Consider the following 18,206-nt stretch of genomic DNA (forward strand, 5'->3'; position numbering starts at 1 on the left):
GGGCACCTGCACATGTATGTTCACATACATGTACACAGAAACATGCATAAATAAAATAAAGTAAATCCATTTTAATTGTAGGACCTAGGAGCTAGAGAATGCCTTGGCATCTGAGAGCAAATGTTGCTCTTCCAGGAGATCTGAGCTCAGTTTTGCACTCACACTGGACTCCTCCCAGCTTGCTGCAAGTGCAGTTGCAGGGAACCCAGCACACTCTTCTTGCCTCCGTTAGCATAACATGCATTCACAGAGACATGCAACACACACGCCCAAAAACAAAACAAAAGTAGATCTTTAAAAATAACTGAGATGCATCTGTTGCCACCCATGGAAGCAAATTGTTAGCTTTGACAGCATTTTTTGAAAGGGTGAAAATATTACATCAAAGACCTAGTGCTCACCCTTAAAATGCTAGATAAAGAAGACCATATTAGGGTTAAAGTAAACAAACAAACAAACAAAAAGAGATGGAGAAGAAAGTAGCTGAATCATGAAGTCAAGTATATGAGATGGAAGTTATGTTGTCAAATTGATACTCTTTGCAAAAGTCAATAAAGCCAATGCAGACCTACAGTCTAGAGGACAAGCTCACAAACTGCCCTTTCCAGAAAACATGAAGTCATAAACTATCAACCTCCTAAAAAGATAATCACATGGTATCAGGAGTAAAGTTTATAGAATCAAGGCAAGGGGCCCCCAGATATAACACACCAGGACCCAAGGTCACTGCAGGAAGAGACCACTGGCCTGTCCTCCTTTCCAAAGCAGGATGGCAAGGATTCTATGACTTGCTCTAAGGCAAGTTCTAAACCCACTCCAGAAGTAGCTCCCTGACATGCATGGAAATGGGGTGCTCCTATCACTGAAGACTCGGGGTCACAAAGGGCAGGAGCAGGGAGAACACAGGTTGTCACTGTGCGATCAGACTTCGTTGGTCCCATCCTGTTCCCCATCCTTGCCCACTTTCCACCAGCCTGCAGCACAGAAAGTACAATCTTCCCCCGTTTCCCTGATTCTCCTCTCAAGTGTCTTGTTCCAATAAAACTCTTTTTTTATTATTAATTTGTCCACTTTCTCATGTTCATCTGTCTTTTGGTATGAATGGAAAAAGAAATGTCTTCCTTCCTACACTCTTTTTAAAACGTTACATACTCTATCACATGGACAGTTTTCTTGAGTGACTCACATTATCAAAACAGACCCAAGAATAAATAGAAAATGTAAATGGCTGTATCAATTGAAGAACTTAAGCTGGGGATCTCAAACCTTCCACTGAGAAAACCTGAGGCCCAGAGATGTCATTTAAAAATATACAAATCCAGGCTACATTTGTTTATAAAGGAGAGGTGGTCCTAATACTTCCTAACTCATGTGATGAAGCCAATAATGTTTTTATCCTAGAGCCACACAAGCCAAGGCCCAGAAAAAAGTCATTATCCCATGATGCCATATGCAGAGGTGGAGCCAAGCATCATAAGCTTAGAAGTGTGACTCGGGGAAGCAGCATCTTCTAGCACTGGAGGAGCTGGTCCTGTGAGTGCGTCTAAAACCACAACTCACTGCCTTGACAGAAACTTCCATAGTGACCTCAGCGTTCGAAGGAAAGCATTATGTAACAGTTAACCTTAAACCACGAGACCTCTCAACAACAAAGCAATGAAAGATCATAGACTCAGACGCTAATTCAATAGTGAAGTGCCGCCCCGTCCAACATCAAGAATAAAGCAATGTGCCTCCTCACGTCTCTGGCATTGACCCTGACATTCTGACGATGCTCGCCAGGCCTGAATAGAACTGTGTCTGCCCCGTGTTACCTCACCTGGTTTTGGAAGTGAAAAGCCTCTTAAGGAATCTCCTTTTCTAATGAACTATAAATAAAACTTACATGGAGTAAAGTTGTAATAATGAAAATTAATTATATATTAATCAATAGAAGGTAACCAAATAATGGCTAAGTGATTATTATAATACCATAAAATGCACAGAGTTTAGGGCTGACGTGTTACATGATGATCAAAATCCATCTCCTGAAAATGACTTTAAGGTCGACATGACTCTAAGAAGAATAAAATACATTGTCTGTGGACCAGAAGAACACACTGTACTAGTTGGTCCTTGTCAACCTGACACCAATTGCAGTCAATTTGGAAGAGCAAACCTCAGCTAAAGGATTCCCTCCTGAAGACTGGGCTGTAGCAACATGCATGGGGCATTTTCTTGACTAATTGTTGATATGGAAGAGCCTAGTCACTATAGAAGGTACCAGCCCTGGTAGGCAGTCCTGGCTGGTATAAGAAGCAAGCCATGGGGAACAGGCCAGTAAGCAGTGCTCCACCACGGCCTCTGCATCAGCTCCTGCCTCCAGGTTCCTGCCTCAGGTTTTTTTTTCTCTGACCTCCCTTCATGGTGCACTATAAGCTCTAAGATATAATGAATCCTTTCCTGTCCACGTTATCCTTGGTAGTGGAGAACATCATAGCAACAGAAAAGTTACTAGGACACTAATATTCCCTCCTTTCCCAGGGCCACATCATTTTTGACATATATTAATGTAAAAAGTGTCTACATGTAATCTAGACTTCACAGATAAGAGAAATCACAGGGCATTGTCTTTCTGGATTTCACTCATATCAGTCAATATAAGGATCTGTTGTTGCACCCCAGTCAAAATACATGGCATACAGTTGAAGGACGTTGTCTTATTTAAACACCCTAAATAACCATCATTATACATAGTGCATATACATTGATAAGGAAATATTTAGAAGTGGAAAAGTGAAAGAAAAAGGACCAGAATTGCCATGACAGCAGCAGTCCTCTGAGTGAGCTGTTCGTCCATTGCAGCAGTGGCCTGACCCACGCTTTTCCAAGTGTGGCTCATTTCAATTTTTTCCAGAAAAGCAAGGGTATAGACTGGACAACACAAGCCAGAGAAATCAGGACAAAGGCTTTACACAACTTGACCCAAGACTTGTTAGAAATCTACAGAAACCATCACGAGGTGATGGTGACAGAGGGGCAGACACAGTGATGGAATGGAAAACCAGGAGCTAAAGCCTGCAGGTAAAGGCCAGCCAGCATGACATGCACTACAGGGGGTACTGAGACCCTGTCTCAACCAAGGTTGAAGGTGAGGTCCCACCCTCCAGGCTCTTCTCTGACCTCCATACCAACACTGTGGCACATGAATTCTTTACCTCCCATACCCAAATGCATACATGCATATATGCATCATAAACATGCACACACACATGCATACGCACACATACACACACACACACACACACACACACACAAACACATAAAGCATGCACAGATTTTTTTTACAAAAGATTTCTTTTACAAGTCACAGTGTGGTGCCACTAAAGATGAGGTGGCTTATTAGCATTTACAGGAAAACACTACCAGACCCCAGGAATGCAAAGGTTGCTGATGAAGCTTTGGGGGCACAGGACTTATCCCTGAGAGAGCAATGACATCAGAGTTTCCTGGGACAGTTAAAGGTGTAAATAGATAAAAAAAAAAAATCAACCTTTGCTTCATACCACAAGCAAGTCCTTTCCATGCAAACTAAAGCCTCACTTTTGAAAGGGAAAAAAATGTTTCAGAAAACATTCAGGAGACAATCATTTTCACTCTGTGTTTACTCACCTGCATCGATTATACACAATAATGAATTTCATTGTGACTTTTCATACACACATACAGTGGATTTTGATCTTAGTTACCCCAGCTCCCCTTTAGTGCCCTCTCCTCCTTCCCTCCTCCTCCCCTCCTCCTCCTCCCCCTCCTCCCCCTCCTCCCCCTCCTCCTCCTCCTCCTCCTCCTCCTCCTCCTCCTCCTCCTCCTCCTCCTCCTCCTCCTCCTCCTCCTCCTCCTCTTCTGACTCCGACTCAGTCTCTGAGTCCTCTCTGCTTTCCAGATTGCTCACCTTCTTGGGTCTTTTGCTGGTTTGTGTCCTTGGGCAGTTTTTAGGATTGTTGCTGTTTTAACTCATCAGACAGGCTTATGGAGCAGGTATGGAGATGGCTTCCCTGCAGAGGGGGCGGTTCTTAGAACAAAGCCTTCGCCAGCAAGGACAGGGTTAAAAGCCACTGTTAGGGCACACACCGATATCATGAGGCACTGTTATGTCCACCCAGGTGAACACAGATTTGCCCGACAGATTCACCCACATGGGGACCAGAAAGATGGCCCCCTCAGAGTGTTTGCCACCCTGAGTTCAGTTCCCAGCTCCCTCACAGGACAGCTTATAACTACATGGAACGTCATCTTCAGGGGACCTGATACCGTCCTCTGACTTCCGGAGGTCCCCACCCAAACATATGTATAAAGTATAAAAGGAATTGTTTTTAATAATTGTAAAAGGCTAGAAAATGAGTGGAGATAGGTCTGTGTCAGATTAAAGTCCCCTCTCTGTGGTCTCTGTTGGTATCAGTGACACCCGTTTAGTCACTGTTACCATGTGGCAACGGCCATACATTCCCAGAAGACTTCTTGGTTCACTTTGCACCTCCACCTGGGAATCTTTACATCACATTCCGAATAAAAGAGCATACCCCAAAACGGGGAGCTGCGTCTCTCGCTCCGATCCCGGGGTGGGGTGCCCCCAGGAATCACGAGTAGCCATTCTTGATGTAAAAGCACGAGGTAGTTTTTATTAACGTAGATCCCGGTCTTAGCGGGATCCCGGTCGACACGTATCTCACACAGGAGACAGAGAATCGACCCGAGCTTCCAAACTCGGGGTTTATATAGGGAGGTAAGGGGCATTCATGAGTTACACATGATTGGTCAATTCAAAAGGTGCACGGTTACTTTCCGCGCGAAATGACATCAGCAAGGAGTATGTGCTCTCTAGCAGCTCGGCAGGCAGGTAGGGTGGCTTATCTCACTCAGGGGGGTGAAGGAAGGGGAGGGGGTGGCTACAGATGGTCAATGTCCTTGGGGCTGATAGCTGGTTTGGCAAGTCCTATCTCTGGCTCTCCCTCAGGCACGTCCGGCCCTGCACATCCGGACTCTGACAATGAGTAACCTTTATGAAACTCTAGTTCTACACCATGTGGCAACAGCCATACATTCCCAGAAGACTTTTTGGTTCAATTTGCACCTCCACCTGGGAATCTTTACATCACATTCCGAATAAAAGGCAAATTCCCTGCCCCTTAGGTCTCTTTTTCTCTTCTTTCTCTCACCCCTTCCCTTTGTCTCCTTCCCCCATTACATCTCACCACATGGAACCCTGTTGGTGTTGGTTTTGTGTGCTCTTTCCCCACAGGTGCAGCCGATATTCTGATATTATTAGCAACTGATATCTGATATTAATATCTGAGATTTAAATAACAACAGTCTGTCTCCATATAGAATCAATATGCAGCCTCCTAAGTGCTTTCTAACTGGAAACTAATTCTCCTGTGGGCCAACCACAGGCCTACCATTCGGACAGTGTCTTCCCTGCAGGCCCAGATTTGCATACACCTGTACACGATTTAGTATGTGATTTGTTATTGGGGGTTGGTGGCTGTACCTGTGGCTATATGTGTACATAGGTCTGGAAAGCAGAGATCCCAGGATGCTGCTCATCCTACTATTTGAGACAGGGTCTCTCACCACTCTGGGGCTCACTGAAAGGGCTCCCTAGCCAGTGAGCCCCAGAGATCCACCTGTCTGTGCCACCCAAGTGCTGGGATTAGACACATGTACCTCCATTCCGAACACTTTTAAGTAGGCCTGGGGATCAAACTCAGGATATCATACTTCCAAAGCAAGCATTTTACCCACTGAGCCGTCGCCCCTAATTATCAATTTTCTAAGGAAATAATTGGAAATCGGAGAGACCAGAGTCACTGATAGTCAATGATAGATTCAAAAAAAGCCCATGGCAGAAAACTGGGAAACCCTTCTAGAGTTACACCAGGAGCTTGTAGGCAAGAGGAAAGCTGGCTTTCAAGGTGTGGCCATGGGTAATTTCAGATCCACGAGGCTGTCAATACCTTTGCTACCAAGTGCTTTGCTCTCTTGTATAGCAGACCCCATCTGCTTGGTGTGTCCACTTTGTATGCCCTACCCAAGAAAGTCCTACCTATGCTCAAACTCCGCACGCACGTGCTTTGCTGTCTGTGCAGAGAAGACATGGCTCAGGGATGAGCATCCCTGGAGGCCACCCTGCTGGAGCGGGAAGTAGACACTGCCTTTAAAGGGCCCCTCTTAAGATAACTGTGCAATTCATTTCACGTGTGTCTATCAAACACTGAAGCGGGTTTCTGGGTGGCTCATGTTCCCTTTCTATTTCCCTCTTGTAGATAAGGAATTCATCTACAGAGAACGGAAAGGGAGCGTCATACTGCGGAACGTTGAGACAAATAATTCCACGGTGTTAATAGAAGGCAAAAAAATTGTAAGTACTCTGTCTAATGACCAGGATAATTTCAGAGTAATTTTTTTCCCCTCCTGCAAGTCAATAAAGCAGAAAATGACTTTAGGTTTCAAGTTTCGGTGGAGCTGAGGAAAAGCATTAACTTGTAATACCACTGGCTGAGCACCTAAAGATAATGGGAAATTGAAAGCACGCTAATTTAATAAGTTGAAAGCTTGCTTTCTTTGGGGGTCCTAAAAATTCTTCCACAGGTGTTGGAAGCAAATGTTGCATATCAAGTGTAATTGAAAGATGAAGTCCAAAGGCTTACACACGTTTACAGAACAATCACAATAAAACCTACAGAATGATACTTCAGGAGAACTTGCTCAATCTTATTTAAGAAAATTAAACCTCTGCCTGCTCAGGAAATATTGACTCAGGCACCATGGCAGTGTCGAGATGGAGAGCGATGGGTACAGTAGGGGTTTTTACGGTTTAAAATAAGTACTAAGCTGATGTGAAAATATTGCGTTTTCAGCCAGGAAGACTTGTTTTGGATTTGTGTGTGAAGCTATGAGGCAGGTTCGCTGCCAGAAATCGTTAAAGGGGAGTTGGTTTTGATTCTTTGTTTACAATGGGCTCCTGCTTGTTCTTGGGGAAGTACCTAGGTGAACCTGAAGGTTGATCGTTTTCTGGCCTGCTTCCCTTGAGGAACACAAGGAGAAAGCAAAGGTTAAACACGTGACTAGCGAGAACCGGAAAATGGTAGCACTTCCGGGTCAGAGTGCTGATAAACCAGCTGAGTGAGAGGCAGGCCTGAGGAAGGATTGCAGGCTGCCGGAAGGTAGGCGAGAGGAAGCCCAGGAAGGCCACTGGCAGATGAGCCTCTAGGAGTTCCACAAGCCAGTTGTCTAGGTCCAGAAGCTTTTCCCAGGGAAAGAAAGGATGGCTTCTTAACTGACCACCCATCCTAGACCCAGAGAAAGCCCTCTCTACTCTTAGCTTCTAGGGACAGTCAACTGTCTGTTTCAGTTTTATGGAGTTCCTTCTACTGTAAGGGTATGTCTTTAACATAGACGAGCCCCGGCCATTTTATACAGCCTGGCCCCGCCCTGTGAAGGTGCCACTCCCAGAATAGGAATGAACCTTTAGCTTGAATCCTCCCCCATAAAGGACTAGGAGAGAGGGATGTGCCTACCCTATTGCATTAAAATGTCATTTTGAGTAGTATTATTAAGAATTCATCTGACTCAGCCTACTTCAAATATTAAAGCTACAGAATTACTTTAAAATGTTCTTCAGGAGAAGAAACACTTTGCCTGCTGCTGAGGATGTTGACATTTCTAGCTTAGGGTGTGGTTTAGTCCAAGCAGAGAGTATACATACAGTTGTGCATTCAGAAGACACAGAGCAGCCCCTAAGATGATGGACAGATAGCTCAATGGTTAAGAGCACTGGCCATTCTTCCAGAGAATCCAGGTTCCTAGCACCCACATGGTGGTTCACAACTGTCTATAACTCCAGGCTATCCAGTGCCCTCTTCTGGCAACTTCAGGCATCAGTCATACATGATCTATAGACATGTATGTAAGCAAAACACTTATACATGTATAAAATAAGTAAATAAATCTTTTAAATCAGCAGTTTTTAACAGGCCATGATTAACTGTGCCTGTCTTAGCAAACTAGTGAGACAATTTCAGAATCCATCACAGGTACAGAAAAATTTTCATCTCATACATTAGCAGGCTTATTCCAATTACCAGTCTTTATTGTACTAAAGTATCACAAAAGCACTAATTTACAAACACTTATTGGGCACTGAATACAAATCTCATCAATGGATATTTTTTCACTCATGCCACATTTAAATGCTGCCAGAAACATAATTTTAAAAAAAGAAACACTGAATAAATGTCCCTCTGCGGCCTGTACGTAATTCAGATGCAGAGTCTGGCTTGATGTCTTCTCGGAAGCTTACATCTTCAAGTAAGCTTACTTACTTACTTGCTTCTTGATTTCCACGTTGAAAATAATTTCTCCTGCCACCCTGGAACACAGGGGCTCTGTGAGAGAGATTTCTGCACAGTGGGTAGACACCCTAGGAAGGTGAGGCAGGGAGAGACCAGGGGAGCATGGAGCATGAACTCATTCTGAGCTTCTCTGTCCTTCTTCTCATCTTCTCATCTTCTCATCAACCCTGACGAGGAGCAACTTTAGGGAGGGCGTGCTTACGTATGCTGACGGTCTGAGGAGGCTGCAGTCAGTCCTGGCAACAGAAGGCCCGTGGTAGCTGGATCTAAGGACAGCTGCTCAGTCCCAGCTCAGTGGATTAGGAAGCTCGTCTGTCGCTGCCTCAGACCCTCCAGGTCCAATCTCAGAAACCCACCCCCACCTCCCAGAGGTTCCACAATCTCCTAAACACTCCACCAACCGTGTGGGAATAGCCCAAATCATAACCCCTTCTATTGACCAATAGGCGTGGTCCATTCTTAACTGAGTTCCAGAGACCTTGAAGTTGTTTAAATTACTGAAGGCAGCTTGAAGCCTCTGTGAGGCCAATTGCAATTTTAAGATTGGTCTGTGAGACAGGTGGAGAAAACAGAAAACAAGCTGGGAATTGTATGGTCAGCAGAGTTAAAATATATCCTGCAATCTCACTGGCCATATCCTTTCTCCTCATCCAATTTAAAACAGATCAGTTATACCTCCGTTTCTTCTTAGCTTTAGGTGATTGGATGGGAGGTTATGTGACCCTTTATCAACCTTGTAAGAAAGATTCAAGTCAGTGTGTTGGTGACTGATAAGAACGTGGGCTGAAGCCAGGCAGTGTGGTGCTATATGCCTTTAACCCCAGTACTTTGGAGGCAGAGGCAGATCTAGAGGAGTACCAGGACAACCAGAGCTACATGGAGAAACCCTGCCTTGGAGGAGGGTTGAGGAGGAAGAGGAGGAGGAGAAGGAGGGGAGGAGGGAGGAGGAGGTGGGAGGGAAGAAGTGGGGGGGGAAGAAGGGAGAAAGGACCACTGAGTTGAGTGCTGGCCTCATGCAGTGTATCATCCCTTACCCTTTCCAGACAGCATCATTTAATGAAAGATTTTAACACGCTCATTATTAGTACTTGTCATGTTTGCTGTAACAAAACACCTAGCACCTGCAGCTTAAGGAAGGAAGGAGTTTCTTTTGGCCCCGATTTGAAAGGATACAGTTCGTCATGGCCTTAAGTATCAGATGAAACTTGGACTTTTAAGCAGGGTTGACACTATTAAGACTTACTTCTGAAGTCAGGCTGAATGCATTCTGCATTTTGAGATGGCCGTGAGTCTATAGAGGCAAAGTTTGAAGGTAATAGCCTAAAAGTGAAATGCACGGCTGTCAAGTTGACAAGGGGCAGACTTGTGATGACTAAATATTGTCAGATCGACAATATTAAGATCACCATGGAAACCAGCTTCTGGGCATGTCTAAGCATGACTGACTATATTAAGCTAGTTAAGGTGTGAAGGCCCATCCTAAACTCCTAAGCTGGAGCTGGGTGGAATGCAGAGGAGGGGAGCAGAGGAGGGGAGCAGAGCAGGTACTCTTCACCCTTTGCTTCCTCACTGTGATATTCCTCACTGCGATATACTGCCTCACACTCTTGCAGCCACAATTTCTTCGCCGTGACCATAAGTTCATCACTTTGTAATTTTTATTATTTATTTTATGGGTATGGATGTCTTCATGTATGTGTGTGCACCACATGCATGCCTGGTGCCTGAGGAGGCACCAGAAGAAACCACTGGATCCCCTGAGACTGGACCTTACAGAAGGTTGTAAGCCGCCATGTTGATGCTGGGGACTAACCAGGTTCTCCAGAAGAGAAGCTGGCCCTTAACCGCTGAGCCATCTCTCCAACCCCTAGTCCATTATTTCTAATGTAGCCTCCATCAGCTCTCAGCTGTAAGGCCTGCTGCAGCCAGAAGCTGTGTTTTATAAATGAGTATTAAAGGATGACAGAACAGAGGTGATCAGCTTCCTAGAAACATCTGTATGAATAGAAGATATGGAGGACCCATTTGGCACCAGGGTTATGACCTTGAGCTTTGGATCTGCCTCCCACTGGAACTGTGCTTGAGGACCAGAGAACCCCTACTATTTGTAATGTCTGTCAGAGTCCTGACTCTCAGGAGCCAGGAACAGTGTGGTGATATGTGAGAGATCACATATACCATGCTTCAAAATGTGAACCATGTATGCATAGACATTAATCTAGCCTGGAGAGCTTACTCAGTGTTTGGGGTACAGGTAAAAAGAATGGGATATTTAAACAGGAAGATCCAGATGATAGCCAAGGCCACAGGAGCCTGGTAATAACGCTGTGCTGAATTGGGCCATCTAAGTATCCAGGCAGCATCAACAGATGGCAGACTCTGGGTGTCTAGGCAGCAATAGTAGATAGCAGAATCTTTTCCTAATAGGGCATGGGTTCTGCTGTACAGAGAAAGGCCAAGGAGAAGTCCCTTGCTAGTGATACCAACACAGTAAGATAAAAATCAAACTCAAAGTAACTTTGAGATGAGTTACATTTGATGTCTCAAGAATTCTGGAACATTTTATTTTACTCTTATTTTTCTTTTGTTGTTCTAAGAAGACTCTTTTGTTAACAAAGAAGGTCTTTGGTGTCTTGTACACCTTTGTCCCCCTCCTGTTGCTCTCCCTTCTTTTCTCATAGAAATGTGCTTAAAGTGGCCATACTACACATTACTGACTTAACTAAGCTTTGCAATCCCTGAAATCCTAAGGAAACTTAGCACTGTTTCTACACTTCCAGAACAGAACAGAACAGAACAACAGAACAGAACAGAACAGAACAGAACAGAACAGAACAGAACAGAACAGAACAGAACAACAGAACAGAACAGAACAGAACAGAACAGAACAACAGAACAACAGAACAGAACAGAACAGAACAGAACAGAACAGAACAGAACAGAACAGAACAGAACAACAGAACAGAACAGAACAGAACAGAACAGAACAGAACAGAACAGAACAGAACAGAACAGAGGTCTATGGCCTGCACTTGTTACTTAACTCTCTTCTGCTGGATTGTTATTGGTTTAGGAGTTGGAATTCTCATTCCTCTTGGATAAGGAATCTGAGAACAGCCATGAACAGAACCCCGGCTTCACCCATATACCCCATCCTGGTGATTCTGCAGGGCCATTTCAGGAGAGATGGCTGTGGTGGCATGCTGTTAGCTCTTAGGAGTGAAGAATGAGAGGTGGCAGGTTCAAGAGGGAGGCAGTAAGAGTCATTGTCCTCCAGGGGAACTCGTCATTAGGGGAGAATTAACATGTGTACAGTACTGTGAGGTTCTGAAGAGAGGAGAAGAAGAAAGAGGAGGAGAGGAACAGAGAATGGTGCACTCCAATAGATAGCAGCGGCTCCTGCTTTGGAAGGGTCCTGAGGGAGGGGGTGTTCTCACACCATGAAGCTGTAGTGTAGTCAAGTGGACTCTGAGTCCCATGTAGTAGGAGAAACAGGAGCTTGTGTCTCAGTGATGGGGTACCAGCAGGCTGGAGGGCAGCAAGCCCTCAGAGCATGTGGCTACGTCTGTGAGGCTGCGGCATCTGTCATCTGACTTCTGCCATGTGCATACTCACTCTGTGCCCCTTTATTCATGAGACCAGTGCAAGGGTTTGTGTGTCATTTAGGCTGTGCCAGACAGTAAGGAACCCCAGAAACACATTTCAAGAGCAATAAAAAACCTGTACATTTGGAGCCGCTCTAGGGAGGTTCTCACTAGTAAACAACCAGAAGGTGCAGCGACTTACATTAACAAAGATATCTGGAACTCGGGCACTGAGGTGAGTGCAGGGAAACGGTGAATTAGGATGGAGCCCTTAAAACAACAGCTCTCAGAGGTAGTATGAAAAGGATTCATGATGCTCTGTAAACTCCAGCAGGATGCTAACACAGCGGTGAGTCATGAAGGACACCACCATTGTATCAAAAGGGCCAGGAGTTAAATAGGAACCGTGCAATAACCCATCTTGCTGGCTGGCAGGACTCGGTATTGTTTCCTAATGCGATTTACACAGCTGCTGTCTCGTGGCGTTTATTCAATAATTTTAGTCTGGTTCATAAAATTTGAACCTCGTGTTCCAAAGAGATGAGGCATTGCTGCCCTCCTTCGATAAATATGAAGAGTAGTATAGGGGCTTGGGTGTTCTTGGAAGGGAAGGCCGGCTGTCCAGAAGGCATTTACGCCACGTTGTGTCTGTCCTCCTCACTATGCCTCACTTCCCTGCTAATCTAACTTAAGCTAATTACTTCTTTTAGTCTCCAGATTAACATTTAAATACAAAGCATTTTGTTTCTCTAACTTACATCTTCTTACATCACTACTAGACATCAAATTTGAATATTATCTTGATCTCTGCACATTAATTAGCCCTTCTCTTCACAAGAGGGGCATAATTAGGCCACTGCTTGGAGACCAGAGCAGCCACAGCCTGCAGAGGAACTGCAGGATTCCTGGGAATCAAAACATGAGGTCCCCTCTCTTCCTGTTTCCTTCCTCCAGTGAGCCACTGGATAATGTTGCCTCCTGCTGCACTTTAATTAATTTCTACCCAGGGCTTCATGCACAGCTGTCCCCTCTGCCCAACTAGGGGCTAAGTTTGGGAGAGCTAAGCCCTTTCCCTTAGCCACTTACCCATCTGTCCCTGAATCCAGGACACAGTTGTACCTGGGAACAACAGATTCCCCAGGCCTCAGACCCTGACTTGCTTCAGCTGCTCCTACTCACTGCTGTCCATACTCACATATGAAGAGCATGAGGTAACACTGGCAGATCAGTGCAGCCTGCAAGGAATCTCTGATCTGAGGCTCGGTTTGGTGTAGCATACGAGTAAACCCTAGAAGGGGAAATGACCCATCTTTGCTATCTCATGGAGGCTGGCAGCTTGTGATGTCCCTCAAATATTTTGCTTGGCTAAGGACTGGTTTATTACAACTTGAAATTCATATTTCTGGCATCTTCTGAAAAATAGGACGATCTGGTGGCCATGGTTCATTTTCTCACAGAAATGGGATTGGGGCTGACCAGCCCCACAATGCTCCCAGTCCTGGCTCCTATCCAGCCCGTTCAGGTTTGTGGGAGATTTACTCACCTCAGTTAAGATAATCTCCACAAACACGCCCTCCCTCAGGACAGCCTACTGTTGACAAGCCTTCCCTGAGATTCTCAAGACTGAGAATTCAGACTAACCATCACACCAGGCCACCTAGAGACAAGTGATCCCACAAGGTTATTTCGGTGAGAAGCTGATAGTTCATCACACTCTGAACTCTGCCTACAGTGTGACAAGAAGGACCCTAAACCCTGCACACACAATGGCCTCACATAGTAAAATTCTTATGGACCCCACAAACCAGAATGTGTGATAATTCTGCTTTATTACCGCCTTAGTCTAGGCTTCTATTGCTGTGATGAACACCACGACCACAGGAATTTTGGGTTGAAAGGGTTTATTTGACTCACATTTCCACAGCACTGTTCACCCTGAAGGAAGTCAGGGCAGGAACTCAAGCCAGGCAGGAATGATGCGGAGGCCATGGAGGGACATAGCCCAGGGGTGGAACCACTCACAGTGGGCTGCCCCCCCATCAATCCCTAATTAAGAAAATGCCTTGCAGCTGGATCTTACCGAGACACGTTCTTAACTGAAGTTCCTTTCTTCACGTAATTCTAGTTTATGTCAGGTTGACAGAACTCGCCAGGACAGTTAAAGGTTCTTCTCGTTTATGTGTTGGTTTGTTTTTGAGTATGTGTATGTGAGTACTACATTTGCATTATTTCTACCCTTCCCTCCTACCCTTCATCTCCTCTTGTGCTTTTCCCAGCTAGTATGTCATCTATCAATATATCTATCTATCTATCTATCTATCTATCTATCTATCTATCTATCTGTCACCTATCTATCAATTTCTGTATCTATCATCCTATCATCTATCTTTGGTGCTGTCACATATACATGTGTTTAGGGATGATCACTAGGAATCAGTTGACTTAGTAGCAAGGATTAGTAGCCTTTAGCTGTTTATCTAGGCATAGGGCCTCATGAAATTTTTCATTTTTTCCCTTCCATGTTGGCATGCCAGCTGGTTTGTTGTTGTGCATGTCTTGTTTGAGTGACCATGTAGTTGATATTTTATGTGTGTACTCCCGATAATATGCACAAGATACTATCACCCAGAAAGTATCCTGGCCTCTACCTCTTACAATCTTTCTACCCAGTCTTCTGCGCTCTTTCTTGAACCTTAGTCGTAAGAGTTGCATTATAGATATACAACCTGGGGCTGGGCATGTATTTGGCCAGTTGTGGATCTCTATGGCAGTCCTATCTGCTACAACAACACATTTTTTGATGAGGGATGAAAATTATGCCTACCTGTAGGTATAAGAATAACTATTTAGAATACAGTTAGAAATTATATTGATTTAAGAAAATGGTAGTAACAGGGTCTATGACCTCTCAGGATGTCACAGTTATATGGTTGGGTTTAAAGTTCCAAGCATCATTTCTCTTGTGTTGAGCAGCCATTAAGTCCTATTAGATGGCTGTTGTCTGCTCCCTGCATGTGAGGGCCACCATTGCACCACTTGGGGTGTCTTGCCATTCTGGTCACTGTTGCGCTTCAGAGGTCTTGCAGCTGGGCAAAGCTGTTGATTGCTTTTCTCCCTTGGCAGTTGGCATAGCACCTTCCAATACTACAAGAGCCAGTGCTCAGGGAGGAGGCTTCCGGGTCAGTTGCAGCTCAATTCCTCCAAGCTCTGTGTCTGAAGGATGTAATGTCTTCAGCAAAACAGGTCAGAAAATAAGACAATAAAAGATATCTTCTCTGAGTTTTACAGCTGATGGCTTGGAGCTCAAAGAGCTTTGATTATTCCATACTGGAGTGGAATGCCTTAGCCCCAAAGGACAGCCTTCAAGGTGCTCAGTTAATGCTTGCATCCATGCACTCCACCCAAACTCCTAGGATCAATGCCCTTTCACCCTCAGTGAGCACACCATGGCCTTGGCTCCTGAGCATTGGAGAATGACAGTCAATAAAGCTAACATATGCTTTCTTCTCCTTCACAAGTTCAGGTGGGGAATTCATTCTTACCATAGGGTGAGGTTTGTTTCTCTTTCCATCTTCTTTCTCTGAAGGGCAGGCTGTGAAGGCATCCCTTTGGCACACTCAGACTGCTAGCCTTGCCACTTTTGTGCTTTTAGGTCATCATTGTGTGAGAAAAGAATGGCTTGACCTCAGCACTGCAGTATTGTGACAGTCAGTCTGATCCCTGAGGCTTGTGCTGAATGTCAAATGAGTTTGTAGTGTGTGCACTGTATGGGTTTGCTGGGCAAAGACACAGGTCACGCCCAAGGCAGATGGCCCCTGAAGTCATGCATAATGGCACCCAACTCCAAATGAGTCACTTCTGGAAATTTCCATCTACTATTATTAGGCCACAGTTGGCCTGGGTAACAGATGCTGCTAAAAACAAAACCTCCAATGATGGGTTTGCTATGAGCCTTACCTCAGATACATGGAGGTTATGTGTGTCTTAGTGGGCTGAGGTCATGGTCTACCTCTAATAAGGATGCCCTGCTGCAGTACGATGGTTGTGACTTGGTTGTGCAAGGGGGCACCATCATATGCTAGGCCTATTCCTGGAGGTCACTAAATATGCTCTGGAATAAACAAGCTGCAGAACAGAACACACAACTTAGCCTAAAGACTCCATATAGATGCAGCAGAGGCCCAGGCACTCCTCAGGTCAGAGAAGACTCAGACAAAGCTATCAGAACAGGCTCTGGTGGTAGACGGTCAGCCTCCCTCCCAACCTGCTAATTGGCTATTGCACCTTGTGTTCCCTGCCATTCACTGTAGTGACCTCAGGTCTTGAATCTGTCTGGTTCCAAATGATTATGTTTAGATGAAACAGGGGACAGAGGCAAGCTCAGGAGATGAGGGCAAGCAATGTTGTCCCTTTGAGTTTGACAGGTGTTCAATTGAATTACATGTATGACCTCCTATGAGTCAGGAACCCCATCAATGTTTGCCTTTTACCAACCTCATCACATACTTTACTTCTCTCTTTGTGGATTTCACAAGGAGATTGTTCTAAAAGCAGCAAAGATTTTACTCCCCCTGCCACTATCTGTAGGCAAGCAGGAACATTCTGCTGTTTTACCATTTTCCATCCATTTATGCCTCTTCTACAGGGAAAGCTTTGAGTAAGATAGACCATAAAATCTTGTTAAAGAGCCACGAGCAGCGAAGTCTCACATGACACCCTGTACAAGACTGTGCGAGAAGTTCTGCACAGGAACCAGTGTAAGTGCCACAAATTTCTGGAGATGGTGGAGCTGCAGATCAGCCAGAAAAAACTATGACCCTCAGAAGGACAAACACTTCTCAGGCACCATCAGGCTTAAGTCCACCCCTCGCCCCAAGTTCTTGGTGTTCATCCTGGGGGACCAGCAGCACTGTGACGAAGCTAAGACTGTGGATCTCCCCCACATGGATATCGAGTGCTCAAGAAGCTTAATAAGAACAAGAAGATGGTAAAAAAGCTGGCCAAGAAGTAGGATGCCTTTTTGTCTCTGATCAAGCAGATTCTACATATCCTGGGCCCAGGTCTAAAGAAGGTTGGCAAGTTCTTTTCTCTGCTGACACACAATGAAAACATAGTGGCCAAAGTGGATAAGGTGACATCCCCATCAAGTTCCAGATGAAGAAGGTGCTGTGTTTGGCTGTTGCCATTGGTCACGTGAAGATGACTGATGATGAGCTGGTCTACAACATCCACCTGGCTGTCAATTTCTTGGTGTCCTTGCTCAAGAAAAACTGATTTCTCAAGCATCAGGGCTTTGTACATCAAGAGCACCATGGGCAAACCATGCATCACAATGCTCTAATAAACCTCAGTGCTGCCATCCAAAAAAAAAAAAAAAAAAAAAAAAAAAAAAAGATTTGAAAACCTTTAAAGATGATATATCAAAATGTCAATTCTCTGAACACTGACACCAAACTCCAATATGATGCTAATTAGAATCCTGATAAAACCTTAGTTAGGGGTTGGGGATTTAGATAATTGGTAGAGCGCTTGCCTAGAATGCGCAAGGCCCTGAGTTCGGTCCCCACCCCCGGGGGAAAAAAAAAAAAAAAAAAAAAAAACAACAAAAAAAAAAACCTTAGTTAAACATTTAAGTTTTATTAACATGTATTAATTTACATATAATAAAAGTTTTCATGCCATTTCCATGTGTTTATATGATGTATTTCATCACAGCTCCGCTTGTCTCTTTTGTCCCCTCTCACTCATGCTAACACCCCCCTCCTCTTAGCAATTCATTCCTTGCTGATTTTAAAGTTCTGGGGATTCTGTTGTTTTGATGAACCAATGAGTTTCATTAGGGCTGTTTACAGGACTATGGGTAAAAGGTTAACTGAAAAAGGATGAGCCTCTTGCCATGTCTCTCTCTTCCTCATCAACCACTAACTGCCTATAGATCACGGGGAACCACCCGACAGAGGCATTTAAGAAAAGGTTATTTTGGCTCAATCCATCATGACACAAGGCATGGAGGTATTACTCCCTTTGGGATAATAAAAGCTTGCAGCAGCAGGAGCCCATGTCATGGTAGATCAAGAAGCAAAAACAGTAGAACTGGAATAAAGAACCAATGGCCATCCTATAGTGGCCTACTCCAACCACATCCTATATCTTGAAGCTGGAGAACAAGCATTTGAGACATTTCTGACTCAAAGCACAACCTCATATATAAGATTGGACACCTGAGATAACC

At 44.7% G+C, this 18,206-nt stretch overlaps 1 protein-coding gene and 1 pseudogene across 4 annotated transcripts in view; both read left to right on the forward strand.

The window, feature by feature from the left end:
- Dpp6 (dipeptidyl peptidase like 6) overlaps positions 1-18,206 on the forward strand; it is an 877,415-nt gene that overhangs the window by 611,747 nt on the left and 247,462 nt on the right. For all 4 annotated transcript variants that reach the window (XM_032907169.1, XM_032907171.1, XM_032907168.1 and 1 more), the window contains exon 4: positions 6,303-6,397. In XM_032907169.1, the coding sequence (XP_032763060.1) occupies positions 6,303-6,397 (95 nt within the window). The remainder of the gene's footprint in view (positions 1-6,302; positions 6,398-18,206) is intronic.
- Positions 6,818-17,315, forward strand: LOC116903648 (annotated as a pseudogene).

This window comes from Rattus rattus, chromosome 6 (genome assembly GCF_011064425.1).
Source record: "Rattus rattus isolate New Zealand chromosome 6, Rrattus_CSIRO_v1, whole genome shotgun sequence".
Lineage (NCBI taxonomy): Eukaryota > Metazoa > Chordata > Mammalia > Rodentia > Muridae > Rattus > Rattus rattus.